Raw genomic sequence first — 23,217 nt, 5'->3', positions numbered from 1 at the left:
TCAGTCCCTTTTTCAGGTTATCTTATGTGGGAGCTCATATAAGCATAGAGTATCTTTTCTTTATTACCTTGAAAACAGGAAAAAAATACGTTCTTTTGATTCATAAATAAAGTCTTAAGGAAAGCCTTAAAGGAAGTTTTCTGAATAATTTTTGAGCCAATTAACATAAAACTCTGAAACACAAAGGCTTGGTTTACTATAGCTGTTTTTGACTCTTGCTGCGCGTTAGAATCATCGGGTCCCTTGTTCAAAATACAGACATCTAGTTCTCAACCCAGAGCCACTGAATCAGAAATTTCCAAAGGTGGTCTTAGAAATCACCTACTTTTAGCAGTTTTCCATACAATTTTTATGTAGTCAGCTTGGTGCTAGCCAGTGCAACTATAATTTGGGGACCACTATTTTTAATGGGTTCACTTGTAGTCTTGATATTTTACATTTGGCTTTGGTTAAAAAAAAAAAAAGAAAAAAAAGTTTTCTTTTTATGCCAGAGAGCCACAAGTATCACAAGTACTCTCATAAAAATTCAAACAGTATGGAACCAATTATAGAAAAAAGTGAGAGCCCTCTCTTATTCGCTCCCGTCCCCTGCAGTGTAAAATCCCAGCTCCAGGGGTAGACATTGTTAATGGTTTAGCATGTAGCATTCCAAGATCTTTTTTCTATGTGCTACACATATGCACACCATATAAGGTTTTAAAACAAGATTTAGTGGCTAAAAGGTGACATACAATAAAAATACCACGTTTCAGAAAAGGTTTCTTAAGTGCCAAGTTCACACTGATCAATGAGTTCAGAAAATGCTAGTGTATATGTTACTCCTCAAATCTGCATTTTTCTGTGAGCATTATGTTAAACACTACTACAAAAGTAAAGGAAGAACCATCAGCAGTCATGACAATAATTTTCTAAGGAAGATAATAGCTACATTTTAAAGCTAGGGTAAGGTTGGTAGTTTGCAGGTGGTCTCAATGACACCTCTGCTCTACCTATTTAAGAGCTAGAAGCTTGAACACCCACTTGGACCCAGAATGGCTATGCTGATGGAAATTTACTGTCTCAGCTGTTACTGGGGTGTTTAAATAGCTGGATCCTCTGGAAAATGTACGTATTAGTTGGTCAGCCTACTTATTCCTCTTAAGCCATTTTTACAATCTCATATAGGGGAAGTATGAATATTAAGATGTTTAAAAAGAGAATTTATAAAGAAAAGGCTATTTCTTCATACTGGGGTACAGACAGTAACAATATTATTCTTGATATTTCTGAAGAAGGGGGATAAGATCTCTAAAGATATCTCAAAATGCTGTGAAGTTTTTAGCACTTAGAAGAGAGACTGGCACATAGTAGGGGCCCCCCAAAATAGTTACTGAAATTTAGAGGCATCACTTGCACTTTGTGTGAGCAATATAATTTGCAATAACTTTTCTAGAGTAGAGAATAAATGTGGGAAATTTCTGATGTAAATAACAAGCATCACTGTATTTCAGCTAATCTCCCAGTAAACCCTGGTGATAGGTAGCTAGAATATTGATAGACCTTCCCTGAAACTTTTGATTTACAGGGTTAACATACATAAATACACGATTAGAAAGCCAAGAAAATGAAGCTTTCAAGATTACCATCAATTAAAAGCATACCTGAGATGTATAAAGTATTCCAATACCCTTGATGCTCAATGAAGAACTCTTTTCCTTAGTCTAAGGTACAACAGATATTACTACCCAATTTCTTCATTACAGGAATTCAAAGTTCCTTGTTCACAATAATCTGTTCCCCTTCCCAATGCTCCTGATGTTTAATTTAAGTACTGATTAACAAAGGGTAACAATATGACAAGTTGAAGACAGTTGCAGAGGTAAGTTCCATATTCTTTTTCAGTCAGCAACTGTCTGAATGTTTTCCTCTAGAGAAAAAGAAAAATGCTTATAATTTGACACCTGAGTTGGAAAGTGGGTTTTTTAAAAAGAAACATTCTGGCAATGAAGGCCATAGGAGAAACAGATTACTGGATGAACAAATAAAATTAACTGTTCTTAAAAAAGTGAGGAATAAAAACAAAAGGGCGAGGGGAGCTTTAAGGTATAAAAATACAGTTTACTAAACCTCTAGAAATATCTATTTCTTCTTCTTTTCCTTTTTTTTTTAGATTTTATTTATTTATTTTTTAGAGAGAGAGAGAGAGGAGAGAGGCAGAGAAAAAATCCCAGGGGCTCGATTTCATGAGCCTGAGATCATGACCTGCGCTGAAATCAAGAGTCGATGCTTAAATGACTGAGTCACCCGGGTGCCCCTAGAAATTTATATTTCTTATTTTCAATTTGTATCTATCCCAAGGAGCAACACATTAGGAGTTCCAACAAAGAAATACTTTGCTGCCCAGCACAAACACTATTAGTCCTGTAGCAATCTTACTTTTCCCGGAGTTCTGCCTCTTTGGACACAGTTTCCTGCAGCATCTTGTTATGCCTTTCTAGCAGAGTATCATGTTCAGACTGTAATGTATGAAGTTCAGATACACTGATCTGTAAGTTATTTTGGGTATCCTGTAATTTGATTTTTAGTTGATCAATCAGCATTTCCAGGTGTTCTCTAAAACAGAAATAAACAGTTTTACAAAAAGTTTTGAAAGAGGTAAACCTGATTTTGTGGTTCCAAATAAATTTCATTACTTTAATCATTTCATCTTTTAATGTCCCATATGCTTGCTATTATTATGGATGATTCTAAAGGAAATCTAATAATTGGAAGAATTCAGAGACTAGGATTAAATATAATACAGAAGACATAATAGTCAGATTTTACATTTTAGGCACTGCAGATTTTCAAAAAAACCTCTGAACTTACAAATTTCATACTCAAATGGAGAAGAGACCATTAAATGGCATCAAAATAGCCTATTTTGTTATAGTACTATGCTTTTAGTTGCAGTTCTAAGCCAACCATTATGAGAATGGTATGAAAAACAAATAGTGAAAACCCCTAATACACTGTTTTTTTTAGAAAAAGTCTCTTATGTATAAGAAAATAAAAGGAATGTAAAACATTTACATTTCCAGCATGATCAAAAAAGGCTCTTGCAAATGCTGACATTTTCTTTTCTTTTTTTTTTTTTTAAAGATTTTATTTATTTATTTGAGAGAGAGAGAGTTAGCGAGAACAGGAACACAAGCAGGGGGAGTGGGAGAGGGAGAAGCAGGTCTCCTGCCGAGCAGGGAGCCCAATGTGGGGCTCGATCCCAGGACCCTGGGATCATGACCTGAGCCAAAGGCAGGCGCTCAACGGCTGAGCCACCGAGGCACCTCAAATGCTGACATTTTCATATTAAAGGTGTCAATATTCAATTTCTCCTATGAAATTTGAAGATGAGCTACTAACAGAGAAAATATCTCATTTTTCAGTCTACAGTTCCCAAATTTAACAGATATTTAAAATAAAAAGTAACATAAGTATAAACATATAAACATTGCAGGGTATTTAGTCCTACTTAGAACAGTAAGAGGCAGATATGAAATTACTTTGAACACTGAACCTCTACTTACAAAAACACACAGGCTCTAGAATGCCCTATTTCATACTCCTAGTATATTTTTGAATAATTTACAAAAATGATTTGTATGCTAGTTTTAAAGATGCATTAACAATATACTACTGAAACAAATAATTGAGATGGTCATATATTTATGAAGAAAAATACAATTCTAAGCTAGAATTTAGTACTGAATTTAAAACTTTTTGAAATAAATAAAATGTTTTTAAGCAATTTGTTTAGCCTAATTAATGGTGGTTATATCAAGGAAGCATTTTTATTCTTCTATTTCTCAATTTTTAAAATTGGAAAAACTAATCATAATGTAACTTTAATGTCTGTATTTCTACTCTGACCAGTTCTTGCTACAACAAGATGACACTATTTAGCCTATCTCCTGGTTTTGCTGCTCACATTACAGTTTTATGAGTTTGTAACAGTGCCCTTCATAGAGATGTTTCCCTGTTGCTGCCTGGAGACAGAGTGAAGCCAAGAAACTCTGCTCTTATTACATGTAAAATTCCACAGCCAAATGAAATCAAAGCAGGATTCATAACCTACTTGGTGGAGAACCTATCTTGGAGGAAAGGGAGGAACCCTGGATGTTTCTTTTAATTTAGACTTTACCTTTCTTGTTTAGCTCCCTCGGTTTCAGTCTGAGACACAGATTTATTTTTCTGTTGTTTTAGAACATTGTGAACTCGGACTTTGTAGCTCTCAAATTCAGAGGTTATAGCAGCTTGTTCTGCCTATGACATTTAAAAGAGAGAGAATAATTTTTCTATTGCATTTCCATTGTAACATAATCCTATTTTCTTTCAGATTAATGACTTAAGATGAAAACGTGTTTTAGAAAATGAGTAAAATGGCCAACACTCTTTAGCCCCTTGATTTACTTCCTGTAAAAAGTACTCTTCTGTTGGCCTTACAACTTTTTTTTTTTTAAGATTTTATTTATTTATTTGAGAGAGAGAATTCAAGCAGGGGGAGGGGCAGAGGGAGAGGGAGAAGCAGACCCCCACTGAGCAGGGAGCCTGATGTGGGGCTCGATCCCAGGTCCCTGGGATAATGATCTGAGCCGAAGGAAGACGCTTAACCAACTAAGCCACCCAGGTGCCCCAAGCCTTACAATTTTTTAAAAGCCTTTGAATGATAGAATTTTGTTTGACAAGAGATGTTTCAACCATGTTTTCCTCTCTGGTAGATTCATTGAGTACCCATAAATTTTGTATTGGCACTATTTGCCTTTGGAACCTTAGAAAGATTTTCATTTATGAAGAGTTCCTCTTTTCATAAATACAAGAAAAATAAATTCAAAGAAATTAAGCCACTTGAACTTCTAAAGAAAGTGGGAAAAATGAAATTCTAGGTCTTCTACTTTCCCAAAGTGATCTCCTGTGACCCTTCTGCCAAATTGGCTCGTATCAGAGCTACACCTCTCACAAAGCTACTCTACTGGGTTTGCTTCATATGCTGACGATAAGAAAGTAGGACCTCACAGCCATCCTCTCAGAATATTATTTTATAATCATTTGGCCCTCAGAAAGAACTATATACTTTTTAAATTATAAAAGTAAAAGAAAATAACTCTTACACACAGAAATTGCAAAACAAGTTTAAAACGGAAACGTGTACCCATGTTTTCCCTTTTAACAAAAAAATGTTATGCCAGTGATAGGATGGGATGGGGTTGGGGTTAGGGTCAGATGAGCCGCATCAGGTACTCATCTAATAAATGCTCTTAAACAACAGCAAACCCTAAAAGGTGAGACCACAGCCCTCATGTGAACTGCCTGCTAGGTGATGATAACACCTGTCCATGGCTTCTGGGTGAAGCCCGCACCTTGGCAGCGTGGCACTCTTCCTGAAGGGCTGTCACTTTCTGCTGGTACACGCTCAGTGTGCGCTGGTGCTGGTCTGCAGAGGTCTTCAGGTGTTCATGAATTTTGTGCTTCTCGGAGGTTATTTCAGCCAGCTGAATCTGGGGCAAAACCTTTCGATTAAGCTCTAATAAACTGGATCTTCATTGCCTAAACACACTTGCCTTAAAAATAAACTTGAGTTTTGAATCATGAGTATATATAAGCAATCTAATTAAAAGAACTACTATTGTTGAAAGAGTAGAGGGAGTATAATTTGCCCAATAATTTATTTCAGTTTTCTTTAAATCAAAATTAATCATGAGCGATTACAAAAAAAATTCCAGACTGCTTGTTACAGTTCAATGTTTAATTGAATACGTCAAGATATTATAGATATAAATGTATATATGAATAATGTAAATATACATATAACATGTATACAATGTAAGTAAAACCATTTTTATTCTTGTGACTGCATTATCATTTAGGAAGCTCAGATGCAGGTCTGGGGCCATGTTTATTTTATATTTTATGTTATGTTTATTTTTAGTGCATCAAGGATTTTCAAATACATGAAGAGAATGTAGCTTAAGCTAAATGGGATACTCCTGTTATATGCCATACTTGGCTTACTGCTTCTGCTTTTTCTTTTTTTTTTTTTTTGCTTTTTCAAATGAAGGCTATCTAGGAGAAAAAAAATGTGTGTGTATAAAAATATGTACATAAAGGTATTTAGAAAAATCCCTACATAGTACCTTTTACATGGAAATTTTTTTATAAATCCTAAAAAGTAAAAAGAATCTTACTTTATAGACTTCTACTTGCTGTTGGCTTGCTTCCAGTTCACCCTTCAAAGACGCTTGAAGTATTAAGTGATCAGTTTCCTACAGAATAAAATCTTGGTTAAATTTAAAAAACAAGTGATTAATAAATACATAAACTGAAATATGAAACTGGGAAATTAACATACTGCTTGCTTTGAATCTGCCAGTTCTTTTTTGGTTTTCACAAGCAATTGCTTGATTTTGGTGTTTTTTTCCTCATATTGTTGCACTGAAGACTGTAGTGAAGCTAGCAGAGGAAATAATTTCAGAACAGATTAAACAATTTTTTAAAAGATTTACTTATTTAGAGAGAGAGAGAAAGAGCACAGGGAGGGGTAGGGGCAGGGGAGAGAGAGAGAGAATCTCAAGCAGATTCCGACGTGGGGCTCAATCTCATGACCCTGAAATCATGACCTGAGCTGAAACCAAGAGTCGGCCGTTCAACTGACTGCACCACCCAGGTGCCCCTAAACAATTTTTATGAATGAATTTAAATAAATGGATACTAGGTCTTTTCTTTGTATTAACCTATCTTTAAAAGAAACTTGTCTTAAAAAAAAAAAAAAACAAAAAAAACTTGTCTTAGCTTTTTATTATGAAATATTTCAAACATACACGACGGCTATGACAACAGTACAATAAACTCACTGTACCTATCACTCAGCTTTAACAATTACCAATACATGGCCAATCTTATCACCCAGAACAGGACTCTGGCCCACAGGCTAAAATCTGGCTGCTGTCTGTTTTGTAAAGAGTTTTATTAGAACACAGTCAAGCTTATTTATTTACATATTGTTCATTGCTGCTTTAGTGCAACAATGATAGATTTGACTAATGGTGATAGAGACTATAATACGGCCTGTAAAGCCTAAAATATTTACTGTCTGGCCCTTAGAGAAAAAGTTTGCCAACTCCTAACCTATAATACCCTCACCTATTCCTTGTGCCCTCCCTGGTTTTGTTTTGTTTTTTTTTGGTTCTTCACAAGAAATCCTTTTGTCTGTAAATATTTCAGTATGTATCTTTAAAATAAAGTTATGTACTTAGAGTATATCTAAAAGATAAAAACTTTAGTTTTAAGAAGTACCTCAAAAGCGGTGCCGTGTATTTCCAATTATATCACTGCAGAGGCACATACCTGGTTGTTTTGTGATACTAATTGTTTTGTAGGATAGGACTGTCAGTGACTGTTCACTAAGGAACAAACTGAAACATGATAAAAACAAAAAACTTTTATGCTAACAGGTAAAAAACCAAATATCAAATAGGAATAAGTGGATTTATGGTCTAGATCATAAGTACTCAAAAATCTGGCACAGCCTGTTGTGAAAGAAATAAAGAGTATATGATGGAGACTATGTGGCCTGTGAAGCCATGGAAAATAACTTCCTGGTCCTTTAAGAAAAAGTGTGCTTGACACCTGGTCTAGGCCAGTTATATGGGCACTATGTAATTGTGCCACTAAAATATCTTATAAGCAATGATTAACTTTATGTAGTTAAATCCATGTATATGGATCCTATTACTTGGTAAACATGAACAGGTATACTGTAAGAATATTATCTTAACTATGCCTGTTTATGATAAATCTAATTTAGTTATTTCCTGGCAACTATTTGCTCAGTTCTAAAAAGCATTTTATAAAGCACAGATTACATATGAAACCTTTGTTAAGTGCTCCAGGAATTGTGATTAGATACAGTTAGTCCCAGAGCTCAAAGAATAAGAATGAAATTGGGGGATAATAATACCACATGATAACATAAAACAAAATATAAACATTACAAAAGAAATACAAAAGGCTATGGGGGGTTCACAAGGGCTAAAGGTTATACAAAGTTTACAAAGGACAAGGAAAATTTCATAGCACTGAAAACATTTAAGATTAGGAAGGATTCCAAAGGGCGGGCATGAGGGTAGGAGGGCGAGGACATGACAGGAGATTTCCTTTAGCGAGGAGATACACAGTCACAGAAAAACACAAATCATATCTCAGGAAAAATGAGCAGTCCTCTTTGTGAGAGAGTAATGAGAATTAAGGTGGAAAGTCAGACTAGGGCCAGATGTTGGAGGGGTTTCAGTCTAAGATGTGTGTTGCTAATTTATTAGGCAAACTTTTTTCTTTTTTTTTAAGATTTTATTTATTTATTTGACAGAGAGAGAGACAGAGAGAGAGTGCACAAGCAGGGGGAGTGGGAGAGGGAGAAACAGGCTTCCCGCGGAGCAGGGAGCCCGATGCGGGGCTCGATCCCAGGACCCTGGGATCATGACCTGAGCCGAAGGCAGACGCTTAACGACTGAGCCACCCAGGTGCCCCATTATCTTTTTTTTCATAGAATTTTGTCCAGATGCTTCCTTATCTTTTTCCTACTCTACCACAACGCCTTAACCCAGTCTTCCAGGACCTTTGCTGCCATGAGCCTGGTGGCTTTTGACAGATTCTACATCATTCCAATTAATCTGATACTCTGGCAGACTAATCTTTCCTCATTGTCTTCAAAAAGGGCCCAAATATATTCTGGTATTTCAGGTATTTCACAAACTGGATCAAAAATGTCTTCCTCATTATACTTCATTTCTCCCTAACAGGTCAAGCCTTTCACTCCAACTGGTCAGGACTTTTAAAATTATACTATATTTCTTTTCATTTTGCTCATTCCATGGCCGCAGAAAGGAACCCTTTTTCAGTCTTTTCTCCAAACCTTACCTTCAAGACTTACCTCGAGCCCCAACTTGTGATTGTTTCAGTCTATAGAATCTTTCTCCCCTCCAGATTCTTAAAGAGCACTCACTGCTTTTACCACCCATTTCTGTACTTATTTATTAGTGAGAAGTGGTGGCCTTCTTGAATTTATTCACACCTTTTTAGTTTTTCCAGGGTATCAAGCTTCTTTCAGCTTAATGATCAAAAATATACACATTAACTAATTCACAAAACCAAATATTTGCATTGCAGGAATATAATCTAGAGCTCTACTATTCAATTTGCACCAGGAATATAGTTGGAAAATATGGTATATGCATAATGAAAGATATACGCATAGTGAATTATCTGAAAACTCTACAATCCGTTCAATTATCAGAGTATTCTAAATTTTTCCCCTGGATGAAGGCAGATCATCAGAACTCTGCATTGTTATTCATGGAGTCATGGAATAATGCTTTGTTTATTCATGGAATCACCTTTATTGAGCTGTGAGTTGGTGACAGGCTGAATGAAATACTATGAAATAGTCAAGGGAGATTTGCTACTTTATTTATTGTGGGAATGTCATTGAGAATACAAATCCAGATTATCAGTGGTTTCTGTTAAAATTAAATATAAAATGAATATTGGGTTTGAAAATTCCCTGAGCAGATAAAACCATTTAAGTCACACAAGTGAAACTTAATTTAGCTTATTCTGCAAAATAAGTGAACTTGTCATCTGGAAACCCCCGCTGTAATAACCAATCATTGTAAAGGTTAAATTAACTCATTTCACTTTATTTATTTATTTTAAAGATTTTATTTGTCAGAGAGAGAGAGCGCACAGCAGGCAGAGCAGCAAGCAGAGGGAGAGGCAGGCTCCCTGCTGAGCAGGGAGTCGGATGCGGGGCTCGATCCCAGGACCCTGGGATCATGACCTGAGCCAAAGGCAGAAGCTTAACCGACTGAACCACCCAGGGGTCCCTCGTTTCACTTTATAAGCCATCCTGCGCTATCAGTCTTTGAATTTGAAAACTCCCCAGTTCATGATCTGTTTTTATATGTACAATAGATTCTTACTGAATACTATTTATTGATTTGGTGGCTTTAATTTTGCTATTTCTGGGTTAACTTCAAAAATTACATATGAGACTTTTGAAAACATAGATTTCAAGGTCCCACCCTTTTAAGATTCTGATTCTTTACATTTGTGCCTGGGCTTTCCAAAAAGCTCTCTGGATACTGGTGATATTTAAGTTAGGTCTGGGACACATGACACATGGTCCATATGACACAGTGTTGCTTTTTTTTTTTTTTTTTGATGTAGTGTTCCATGATTTATTGTTTGCGTATAACACCCAGTGTTCCATGCAGCATTTGCCCTCTTTAATACCCATCACCAGGCTAATCCATCCCCCCAACCCCCTCCCCTCTAGAACCCTCAGTTTGTTTCTCAGAGTCCACAGACTCTCATGGTTTGTCTCCCCCCGATTTCCACCTCTTCATTCTTCCCTTCCTGCTATCATCTTTTTTTTTTTTCTTTTAACATATAATGTATTATTTGTTTCAGAAGTACAGGTCTGTGATTCAACAGTCTTGCACAATTCACAGCGCTCACTATAGCACATACCCTCCCCAATCTTTATCATCCAGCCAGCCCATCCCACCCACCCCCCATCACTCCAGCAATCCTCAGTTTGTTTCCTGAGATTAAGAATTCCTCATGTCAGTGAGATCATATGAGACATGTCTTTCTCTGATTGACTTATTTTGCGCAGCATAACACCCTCCAGTTCCATTCACGTCGTTGCAAAACGCAAGATCTCATTCCTTTTGATGGCTGCATAATATTTCATTGTATATATACCACATCTTCCTTATACACTCATCTGTCGATGGACATCTTCGCTCTTTCAACAGTTTGGCTATTGTGGACATTGCTGCTATAAACATCAGGGTGCACGTACTCCTTGAGATCCCTACATTTGTATCTTTGGGGTAAATACCCAGTAGTGCAATTGCTGGATCATATGGTAGCTCTACTTTGAACTTTCTGAGGAACCTCCATACTGTTTTCCAGAGTGGCTGCACCAGCTTGCATTCCCACCAACAGTGTAGGAGGGTTCCCCTTTCTCCGCATCCTCGCCAACATCTGTCATTTCCTGACTTGTTAATTTCAGCCATTCTGACTGGTATGAGGTGGTATCTCATTGAGGTTTTGATTTGGATTTCCCTGATGCCGAGCAATGTTGAGCACTTTTTTCATGTGTCTGTTGGCCATTTGAATGTCTTCTTTGGAAAAATGTCTGTTCATGTCTTCTGCCCATTTCTTGATTGGATTATTTGTTCTCTGGGTATTAAGTTTGATAAGTTCTTTACAGATTTTGGATACTAGCCCTTTATCTGATATGTCATTTGCAAATATCTTCTCCCATTCTGTCTGTTGTCTTTTGGTTTTGCTGACTGTTTCCTTTGCTGTGCAAAAGCTTTTTATTTTGATGAAGTCCCAATAGTTCATTTTTGCCCTTGCTTCCCTTGCCTTTGGCGATGTTTCTAGGAAGAAGTTGCTGCGGCTGAGGTCGAAGAGGTTGCTCCCTGTGTTCTCCTTTAGGATTTGGATGGACTCCTGTCTCACATTTAGGTCTTTCAACCATTTGGAGTCTATTTTTGTGTGTGGTGTAAGGAAATGGTCCGGTTTCATTTTTCTGCATGTGGCTGTCCAATTTTCCCAACACCATTTGTTGAAGAGACTGCCTTTTTTCCACTGGACATTCTTTCCTGCTTTGTCGAAGATTAGTTGACCATAGGGTTGAGGGTCCATTTCTGGGCTCTGTACTCTGTTCTACTGATCTATGTGTCTGTTTTTGTGGCAGTACCATACTGTCTTGATGATGACAGCTTTGTAATAGAGCTGGAAGTCCGGAATTGTGATACCGCCAGCTTTGCTTTTCTTTTTCAACATTCCTCTGGCTATTTGGGGTCTTTTCTGGTTCCATACAAATTTTAGGATTATATGTTCCATTTCTTTGAAAAAAGTTGATGGTATTTTGATAGGGATTGCACTGAGTGTGTAGCTTGCTCTAGGTAGCATTGACATCTTCACAATATTTGTTCTTCCAATCCATGAGCGTGGAACATTTTTCATTTCTTTGTGTCTTCCTCAAATTCTTTCATGAGTATTTTATAGTTTTCTGAGTACAGATCCTTTGCCTCTTTGGTTAGATTTATTCCTAGGTATTTTATGGTTTTGGGTGCAATTGTAAATGGGATGGACTCCTTAATTTCTCTCTCTTCTGTCTTGTTGTTGGTGTATAGAAATGCCACTGATTTCTGTGCATTGATTTTATATCCTGCCACTTTACTGAATTCCTGTCTGAGTTCTAGCAGTTTTGGGGTGGAGTCTTTTGGGTTTTCCACATAAAGTATTATATCATCTGCAAAGAGTGAGAGTTTGACTTCTTCTTTGCTGATTTGGATGCCTTTTATTTCTTTTTGTTGTCTGATTGCTGTGGCTAGGACTTCTAATACTATGTTGAATAGCAGTGGTGAGAGTGGACATCCCTGCCGTATTCCTGACCTTAGGGGGGAAGCTCTCAGTATTTCCCCATTGAGAATGATATTCGCTGTGGGTTTTTCATAGATGGCTTTTATGATATGGAGGTATGTACCCTCTATCCCTACACTCTGAAGAGTTTTGATCAAGAAAGGATGCTGTACTTTATCAAATGCTTTTTCTGCACCTATTGAGAGGATCATATGGTTCTTGTTCTTTCTTTTATTAATGTATTGTATCACATTGATTAATTTGCGGATGTTGAACCAACCTTGCAGCCCAGGGATAAATCCCACTTGGTCGTGGTGAATAATCCTCTTAATGTACTGTTGGATCCTATTGGCTAATATTTTGGTGAGAATTTTTGCATCCATGTTCATCAAGGATATTGGTCTGTAATTCTCCTTTTTGATGGGGTCTTTGTCTGGTTTTGGGATCAAGGTAATGGTGGCCTAATAAAACGAGTTTGGAAGTTTTCCTTCCATTTCTATTTTTGGAACATTTTCAGAAGAATAGGTATTAATTCTTCTTGAAATGTTTGGTAGAATTCCCCTGGGAAGCCATCTGGCCCTGGGCTTTTTTTTTTTTTTTTTTTTTTGATGACTGCTTCAATTTCCTTTGTGGTTATAGGTCTGTTCAGGTTTTCTATTTCTTCCTGGTTCAGTTTTGGTAGTTGATACATCTCTATTTCTATTTCTTTCTGGTTCAGTTTTGATAGTTGATACATCTCAGATTATCTAATTTGCTGGCAAAGAGTTGCTCATAATGTTCTTATAATTGTTTGTATTTCTTTGGTGTTGGTTGTGATCTCTCCTCTTTCATTCATGATTTTGTTGATTTGGGTCCTTTCTCTTTTCTTTTTGATAAGTCTGGCCAGGGGTATCAATCTTATTAATTCTTTCAAAGAACCAGCTCCCAGTTTTGTTGATCTGTTCTACTGTTCTTTTGGTTTCTGTTTCATTGATTTCTGCTCTGATCTTTATTATTTCTCTTCTCCTGCTGGGCTTAGGATTTATTTGCTGTTCTTTCTCCAGCTCCTTTAGCTGTAGGGTTAGGTTGTGTATTTGAGACCTTTCTTGTTTCTTGAGAAAGGCTTGTATTGCTATATACTTTCCTCTTAGGACTGCCTTTGCTGCATCCCAAAGATTTTGAACAGTTGTCTTTTCATTTTCATTGGTTTCCATGAATTTTTTAAATTCTTCTCTAATTTCCTGGTTGACCCATTCATTCTTCAGTAGGATGCTCTTTAGCTTCCATGTATTTGAGTTCTTTCCGACTTTCCTCTTGTGATTGAGTTCTAGTTTCAAAGCATTGTGGTCTGGACATATGCAGGGAATGATCCCAATGTTTTGGTACTGGTTGAGACCTGATTTGTGACCTAGGATGTGATCTATTCTAGAGAATGTTCCATGGGCACTCGAGAAGAATGTGTATTCTGTTGCTTTGGGATGGAATGTTCTGAATATATTTGTGATGTCCATTTGGTCTAGTGTGTCATTTAAAGTCTTTATTTCCTTGTTGGTGTTTTGCTTAGATGATCTGTCCATTTCAGTGAGGGGGAAGTTAAAGTCCCCCACTATTATTGTATTGTTGTTGATGTGTTTCTTTGCTTTTGTTATTAATTGGCTCATGTAATTGGCTGCTCCCATGTTAGGGGGCATAGATATTTACAATTGTTAGATCTTCTAGTTGGATAGACCCTTTAAGTAGGATATAGTGTCCTTCCTCATCTCTTATTACAGTCTGGTTTAAAATCTAATTTGTCTGATAGAAGGATTGCCATCCCAGCTGTCTTTTGGTGTCCATTAGCATGGTAAATGGTTTTCCACCCCCTCACTTTCAATCTGGGGGTGTCTTTGGGTCTAAAATGAGTCTCTTGCAGACAGCATATCGATGGGTCTTGCTTTTTAATCCAGTCTGATAGCCTGTGTCTTTTGATTGGGGCATTTAGCCCATTTACATTCAGGGTAACTATTGAAAGATAGGAATTTAGTGCCATTGTATTGCCTGTAAGGTGACTGTTACTGTATATTGTCTGTGTTCCTTTCTGGTTTATGTTGCTTTTAGGCTCTTTCTTTGCTTAGAGGACCCCTTCAATATTTCTTATAGGGCTGGTTTCCTTCTGCAAATTCCTTTAGTTTTGTTTGTCCTGGAAGCTTTTTATCTCTCCTTCAATTTTCAATGATAGCCCAGCTGGATACAGTATTCTTGGCTGCATATTTTTCTCATTTAGTGCTCTGAATATATCCTGCCAGTCCTTTCTGGCCTACCAGGTCTCTGTGGATAGGTCTGTTGCCAATCTAATGTTTCTACCATTGTAGGTTACATATCTCTTGTCCCGAGCTGCTTTCAGGATTTTCTCTTTGTCTCTGAGGCTTGTAAGTTTTACTATTAGATGTCGGGGTATTGACCTATTTTTATTGATTTTGAGAGGGGTTCTCTGTGCCTCCTGGATTTTGATGCCTGTTTCCTTCCCCAAATTAGTTAAGTTCTCCGCTATAATTTGCTCCAATATACCTTCTGCCCCTCTCTCTCTTTCTTCTTTTTCTGGGATCCCAATTATTCTAATGTTGTTTCATCTTTTGGTATCGCTTATCTCTCGATTTCTGCCCTCGTGATCCAGTAGTTGTTTATCTCTCTTTTTCTCAGCTTCTTTATTTTCCATGATTTGGTCTTCTATATCACTGATTCTCTCTTCTGCCTCATTGATCCTAGCAGTTAGCCCCCCTATTTTGGATTGCACCGCATTTATAAAGCCTTTTTTATTTCGACTTGGTTAGATTTTAGTTCTTTTATTTCTCCAGAAAGGATTTCTCTAATAGCTTCCATGCTTTTTTCAAGCCCAGGTAGTATCTTTAAAATCATCATTCTGAACTCTAGTTCTGACATCTTACTAATGTCCGTATTGATTAAGTCCCTGGCAGGTGGTACTGCCTCTTGTTCTTTTTCTTGAGGTGATTTTTTCCATCTTGTCATTTTGTCCAGAGGAGAAGAGATGAATGAGAGAACAAAACGCTAACAGGGTATCAACGTCCCCAGAAAATATACACTAAACAAATCAGAAAAGACCTTCCAGAAAGTGGTCACTTTTCTCTTCAGAGAGTTGCTGGTATTCTTTTCTTTGATCGCCTGTTGAGTTCGTAGGTGTTCAGAATGGTTTGATCCCTATCTAGTTGCATTCCTGGGACCAGACGAAATTTAGGTCTCCTACTCCTCTGCCATCTTGCTCCTCCGACACAGTGTTCCTTTTATAAAAAATGCCTTAAAAAAAACCTCTCACACATCTTAGTACCAGGAAAAGCTGTAATGCTCAAAAGCATCACATTTGTTCTAATACTGTGGCTACTATAAACTTTGTAACTGATGTTCCTGTCTTTGCATGGCTTCTGGGAAGCTCAAAGCCAATTTATGTAGACCTTAGTGATAGCAAAAGTACACAAAACATATACTTTATGTCTTGATCTTATATCTGACTTCACTGTATAGTCCTACACCTCAACATTTCCTTTTATCCCATTTCCTCATCATTTATATATCTAAAATCTTATACAGTAATATCTTTGCAGCCAACTTAAATCATTTTATGGAACTTCAGCTTCTCACCATGAGGGAATAGCAAGACCTAGACATACCTTCTGTTGTAAACAATTAGAAAACTGAACAAAATATATGAAAATTCCTGAAATCGAGCTGTGATCCCTGAGGGAAGGTAAACAAGGTGAGCCCTATTATAGTTCCAGCTTTCTGTCTGGGGGTAATTTCTAGACTGTGGAACAGGAAGGGAATCCCAAATAGAGCAGTGGTCTTGCTGAGATGGAAAGAACAGTGAATAGGGAGCTATAATTGGACAATTCTCAGGGCTCACACAGGGCTATAAATTGTTCCAACCAGACAGAGTAAAGAGACTTTGTTTAATACATGGGCACTCAGTAGACATCAGAACATTCCCCACCTTAGTACAGGGGCTGAACTAAATCTATTTTCCAGGAAAGGGTACTCTACACTTGGTTTCAAAAAAGATGAAAAACAAGCCACAAAAGGATAAAAGTGATCCACAAAAGACCTGACTGCCAGCCGAAATTTAACTCTGTAAATGAATACAAAAAATCTAGCATTCAACAATGTAAAATTCACACCCAATTAAAAAATTATTTCCCATGCAAAAAAGCAGGAAAATATTACTCCTAACAGGAGAAAAATACAATCAATAATATTAGAACATTACAGAATATTCTTTAGGATTTAAAAGAAAACATAAACATAATGAAGAGATAAATGAAAAACAACAAAAACTAAAAAAATACAAATGGAATTTCTAGAGATAAAAATACATTATCTAAAGTGAAAATATCACTGAATGGTAATAACGTATTAGACCCTGAAGATGAGAGAATTTAAAGACTATTTAATATTAGAAACCACTAGAATTGAAACTATATTCCATTTAATAAAAGTGAAAAAAGAAGAGAAGTGAAGAAAAAATAAACAGCATCACTAACCTATGAGACTATATCAAGTGGTCTAATGTATGTAATTGGAGTTTTGGGGGAAAAAAAAGGAAGAGGATTTAGACAAATAGGATAAACTTGAAGAAAACTAGAGAAACTACATACAACAAAGAAACTGAAAACACAAGTAGGATATAAACAGGGAAAAAGACACACCAATGCACATCATAAAATTCTATACTCGACAAAATTCTTTTTTTTTTTTTTTAAGATTTATTCATTTTAGAGAGACAGTGTGCATGCAGGAAGGGGCAGAGGGGGAGGGAGAAAGAATCTGAAGCACACACTGCACCGAGCACAGAGCCAGATGCATGGCTCAATCCCACAACCGCGAGATCATGACCTGAGCTGAGACCAAGAACTGGATGCTTAAATGACTGAGCCACTCAGATGCGCCCCAGCAAAACAATCTTTCAGAAATGAAGACTTTTTTTTTCAGGCAAACAAAACATTACAGAATTCAATGCCTGTAGCCTGCATTATAAGATACGTTAAGGATGCCTGGGTGGCTCAGTTGATTAAGTGTCTGCCTTCGGCTCAGGTCATGACCCCAGGGTCCTGGGATCAAGTCCCACATCGGGCTCCTTGCTCAGCAGGGAGCCTGTTCTCCATCTGCCTGCTGCTCCCCCGCTTGTGTTCTCTCTCTGACAAATAAATAAATAAAATCTTAAAAAAAAAAGAATATGTTAAAGGAAGTTCTTCAGGCAAATGGAAAGTCATATTCGAGGAAATCTGGATACAGATGAAGGAATGAAGAGCAGCAGAAATGGTAAATACGTGGGTAAATATAAAAAAAACCTCTTTTTTTTCATTTCTTTAATACTTTTTCATTTCTTTAAAACACGGATTGGAAAACATTTTAAATGGTGAGATAATAAATATGATAGGCTTGCAGGTGATACAGTCTCTTACAACTACTCGACTGTGCTGTATAGCATGAAAGCAGCCACAGGCGATATCACAAATGGACATAGCTGCGTTTCAATAAAACCTTCATATGACAGGCAGCTATTGTGGGCCAAGGTTTGTTAATCTCTCTTTAAAAGATAACTATTTTCAAACCAAAGTAACACAATTACTACATCTATAACACATATAGAAGTAAAATGTATGACATTAAAGGACAAAAGAGGGGGAATAAGCAGTACTACTATAAGAATCTTAGTCTACATATGAGGTGGTATAATTTACTTAAAAGTAATCTGTAATAAGTTCATGACATATACTATAAACCCTAAAGCAACCACGAAAACCTTAACAAAAGTATAGCTAATAAGCTAATAATGGAGATAAAATGGCATCATATAAATTACTTAATTCAAAAGAAGGCAGAAAAAGAGGAAAAAGGAAACAAACTTTAAGACAAATAGAAACAGCAAGGTAGTAGGTTTAAACCTAATCACATAAATAATTATGTTAAAAATAAATTATTTAGACATTCCATTTAAATAGCAGAGGTTGTCAGCTTGGAGAGAAAAGGAAGACTCAACTATACACTATCTAAAAGAAACACTTTATAGACTTAGGTCGAAAGCTAAAGGATGGGAAAAGACATGCCACGTAAACAAGAAACAAAAGAAAGCTGGAGCAAAAGAAAGCTTTATATTAATATCAAAATGGACTTTAGAAAAAGAAATATTACCAGTAATAAAAAACACATTTCACAATAATAAATTAAATTACCAAGAGCAACTAATGATTCTAAATGTACATGTAGCTAATTCCAGAGTTTCTAAATACATGAAGCCAAAAGTGACAAAAGTGAAAAGAACAAGAAACCCACAGTTATGTTCAGGAAATTCAACATACTTCTCTTAGTACTTGGCAGAGCAGTAGTCAGAAAATCATTAAAAATATAGAAAACCTAAACTGTCACCTGACTTGATTTAATTGACATCAGTTAGAACACTCTATCCAACAACTAATATAGTTGAACACATTTTCAAGTGCCTAAGGAGCATTCACCAAAAGAAATCTTATTCTGGGCAATAAAACAAAACTCAGTAAATTTAAAAGGACTGAAATCATACAGAGTATGTTCTCTAACCACAAAGGAATTCACTTAGAAATCATTAACAGAAAGACAAGTGAAATTCCTTTAAATGAATTAAACAACACACTTCTAAATAACCCATGGGTCAAAGAAGAAATCCAAAGGAAATTTAAAAATATTTTGAGCTGAATTAAAATAAAAAGTACAACATACCTTATGAAATGTGGCTGAAGGGATGCCTAAAGGGATATATATAGCTTTAGATGCTTAATGTTAGAAGTTATTTTATGGAGAGAATGGAATATAATCACCTTAAAAAGAAGATTTCACTACTATTTAAATGATCCCACTCTGCTGACAACCAGCAAATCATGGACAAGACCATTTTTTATCTTTGTATCACTCATGTGGCAGGTACTTAAGAACTGTTTAAGTAAATGACTGCATTATGCACCAACACAGACTGTACATATCTGAACAAAAAATGGTTTTACAACCCTCCTGGTCCTTATGAATATTTAGCACTGTGTGAAAGATCCGCTGGCAGTCAAAGTCTGGTGAAATGCACAGCTAATATTGCTCCCCTGTATTCTGTTATAATGAAATTATTGTAAGTTAAAGTGAATTGTTTTACTCACTCATTTCTTCTTGCAGGGTTTCTTGTTTCTGCTTCTGAATTTTAATTTCTTGCTCCAGATCTTCTATCTTGCTGTTTTTATTAGCTAACTTTTGATTTAGTTCTTTCATTAAACGTTCATAATCAGCTATTTCCATATTCATCAATGTGGTTTGCTGGGCATCCTGCACATATCAGAAATAAAAGATCCACATGTTGGTAGATCAGTTAATTTTATTTGTAAAATTGCTAATTGCATAACTGTAAATTATGCCAAAGGGATAAACACATTCTATTATGCTTTTCTGTAAATATAGAAAAGTTTACACATCATATGAAGAAACTAGAAGTTGGTACTTTCTATTTTTGTAATTTTATAAAATATTTTCATTGAAGTTCATCATAATTTTCATTAACCACAATTGATAGTTCTACTCATGGAGTTCTTATTTATAAAATATTAGCATTTAAGCAGCTCTTATACCTTTCTTTTTAGCCTCATCTTTGAAAAAAGTAGAGAAAAATTAGCCAAAGTTTTAAGTATAATATGAATTCCAACTTTTGACATTAATTAAATCTTCATGTGTCATAAAGCAATCCTGTACAAAAAAATGAAGTATCAAACCATTTGTGAACCTAGATTCTTCTGAAAAGATAGGAGTGAGAAATATCTTAAACTTTCATTCTTTTGAGGCTAACAATTTATATATGGCTATGTTAGTTTTGAAATATTTCCTTTCTAAACTCTCAGAATCGTTTAACACTGTGAATATTGACCTCAGTTTTGAATCTGGTGTTTTATTTTACCTTTCTAACCAGCTCTAATTCTTGCATGGTTTTCTGAAGCTGTTTCTTTTCCTTCTGAAGCTGCAGTTGAAGTTCTTCAAGTTCATTTACAGAATTGGCATGCTCCTGAAATTAAAAAATACCACTCCCCCACCCCCCCAAACAAACCAACATTAAAAAAGGTATTTGTTAGGGTCTATAAAATAAATCTGACATACTGAAATAAAAAAAGCTTGAAAATCTTTAAATATTTAAAAAACACGCACCCCAAAATCATAGCTTGGGATTCTCAACTTCATAGTTGACATACATTAAGGAATTAATGAACTCTGTTGTATTCACAAATGCTACTCATTAGTAAGTCTTTCCTTCACTTAAATAGTATGATATGTGTCACTATATAACATGAACTAATTCCACAGAACTGTTTTTACCTTTATCTTCTGCTCTTTCTGAAGTTTTTCGGCTTCCAACTCTTTGTCTGCCACTGCCTTGGCTTTTTGGGCTTCTAAAATCTGTACTTCTAATAACTTTGCATTAGACTGTAGTGTCTCAATACGAGCTAAGAGATCTTCATTATCAGAACTTAATTTTTCGCACTAGAATGACAAACGATTCACTACTGTAAACATGTAGAAAATATGTACAGGAGAGGAAGAATAAAATGATACATTGTAAGATTGTTGGCACAGTATGAAAAATGAAGATTTCAAAAACAATTCCACATAATGTAAAATCAAGAGTAAGTTTAAAATACTATTACTGTTAAAATAAATTCTGCAAACATTACAAGAGACCAGGAGCACTGGCAAAGGAAAAGGGAAAAAAGAAACCAAAACCCAAATCAAAACACCCCAGGGAGCTGAGATTAGAGCAATAGATAAGACATGATACTTGCCAGTTGTTTTGTCATATTCTTCTCCCAACAATGGCAAGAACAAAATGAAATTTTCTATTAATTTTAATGAATTTAATTTTATTTTTTATGCAAAATTTTTGAAATTGAAATATACTTATTACATTTTTCATGTCTGCATTTACTCAATTTAAAATTACCTGAAAAGTCCTCTCAACAAAGTGGGTGTAGAGGAATGTACCTCAACATAATAAAGGTCATATATGACAAGCCCTCAGCTACGTCATACTCAGTGGTGAAAAGCTTTTCCTCTAAGATCAGGGACAAGATAAGAATCCCACTCTTATTTATCAAAGTATTAGAAGTCCTAGCCACAGCAATAAGCAAGAAAAAGAAAAGGCATCCAAAGTAGAAAGGAAGAAGTAAAACTGTCACTATTTGCAGATGACAGGATACTATGTATAGAAAACCCTAAAGACTCCCCCCAAAAATGTGAGCGCTAATAAATGAATTCAGTAGAGCTGCAGAATACAAGATCAATATACAGAAATCTGTTGTGTTTCTATACACGAATAACAAACTATCAGGAAGAAAAATTAAGACTAAGTAATCCCACACAACCGCATCAAAAAGAAAAAAAAAAAAAACCTAGTAACCAAAGAGGTGAAAGATTTGTACATTTAAAACTCTAAGACACTGATGAAATAAATTGAAGATGACACACATAAATGGATACTCTATGCTCATAGATTGGAAGAATTAATATTTTCTGAAAGTACAAATACTGTTACACTGACCAAAGCAATCTATAGGTTCAATGCAATTCCTATCAAAAATCCAATGGCATTTTTCACAGAATTAGAACAATTCTAAAATTTGTACAGAACCACAAAAGAGCCCAAATAGCCAAAGCAATTTTGAAAAAAAACCTGGAGGTATCATGCTCCCTGATTTCAAACTATATTATAAAACTATAGTACTCAAAACAGTATGGTGCCGGCATAATAACAGACACATTGATCAATGAAACAGAAAAAAGAGCCCAGAGATAAACCCATGTATATATGGTCAATTCATTTATGACAAAGAAGCCAAGAATATACAATGAGAAAAGGACAGTCTCTTCAATAAATGGTGTTGGGCAAGTTGGATGGACACATGCAAAAGAATGAAACTGGACCACTATCTTACACCTTACACAAAAATTAACTCAAAATGGCATAAAATTTGAATATAAGACCTGAAACCTATTAAGACTCCTAGAGATTGGCAGTAAACTCCTTGACATTGGTCTTGTCAATAATATTTTGAACCTGACATCAAAGGCAAAGGCAACAAAAACAAAAATCAACACATGTGACTGCATCAAACTCAAAAGCTTCTTTACAGCAAAAGAAACCATCAAGAGAATGAAAAGGCAACGTACTGAATGGAAGAAATTACTTGTAAATCCTGTAGCTGATAATGGGTTAATATCCTAAATAAAGAACTCCTACAACTCAATAGCGAAAAACCAAACAGTTTGATTTAAAAATGGGCAGAATATCTAAATAGACATTTTCCCAAAGACATATAGATGGCCAATAGGTACATGAAAAGATGTTCAACGTCATGGATCATTAGAGAAATGCAAATCAAAACCACAAGGAAATATCATCTCATACCTGTTAGAATGGCTATTAAACAACAACAACAACAACAACAACCAGAAACAAGTGTTGGCAAGGATGTTGAGAAAAGGGAACCCTTGTGTACTGTTGGTGAAAATGTAAATTGGTGCAGCCACTGTGGAAAACAGTATGGGAAGTTCCTTAAAAAATTAAAAACAGAACTACCATATGATCCAATAATTCCACTTCTGTGTATTTATTCAAAGAAAACAAAAACACTAACTCAAAAAGATATATGTACAGCCATATTCACTGCAGCATGACTAACAATAACCAGGATAAGGATACGACCTAAGTGATCAGTGATGGATGAATGGATAAAGAAAATG

General features: G+C 35.8%; 1 protein-coding gene across 2 annotated transcripts in view; it reads right to left on the bottom strand.

The window, feature by feature from the left end:
- Window positions 1–23,217, bottom strand: part of GCC2 (GRIP and coiled-coil domain containing 2) — a 66,351-nt gene that overhangs the window by 20,784 nt on the left and 22,350 nt on the right. The window contains exons 11-18 of one of the 2 annotated variants that reach the window (XM_045885303.3): window positions 20,797–20,961; window positions 20,384–20,488; window positions 19,599–19,761; window positions 6,362–6,462; window positions 6,198–6,275; window positions 5,373–5,510; window positions 4,157–4,278; window positions 2,416–2,592 (exon numbers count right to left, since the gene is read on the bottom strand). In XM_045885303.3, coding sequence (XP_045741259.1) covers window positions 2,416–2,592; window positions 4,157–4,278; window positions 5,373–5,510; window positions 6,198–6,275; window positions 6,362–6,462; window positions 19,599–19,761; window positions 20,384–20,488; window positions 20,797–20,961 — 1,049 coding nt within the window. The remainder of the gene's footprint in view (window positions 1–2,415; window positions 2,593–4,156; window positions 4,279–5,372; window positions 5,511–6,197; window positions 6,276–6,361; window positions 6,463–19,598; window positions 19,762–20,383; window positions 20,489–20,796; window positions 20,962–23,217) is intronic. The other variant, XM_064572675.1, reaches the window with a different exon arrangement.

This window comes from Mirounga angustirostris, unplaced genomic scaffold (genome assembly GCF_029215605.1).
Source record: "Mirounga angustirostris isolate CCGP_5_RB_7025 unplaced genomic scaffold, mMirAng1.0.hap1 SCAF_10, whole genome shotgun sequence".
Classification (NCBI taxonomy): Eukaryota; Metazoa; Chordata; class Mammalia; order Carnivora; family Phocidae; genus Mirounga; species Mirounga angustirostris.
This window is presented reverse-complemented; position numbering and strand designations above follow the sequence as displayed.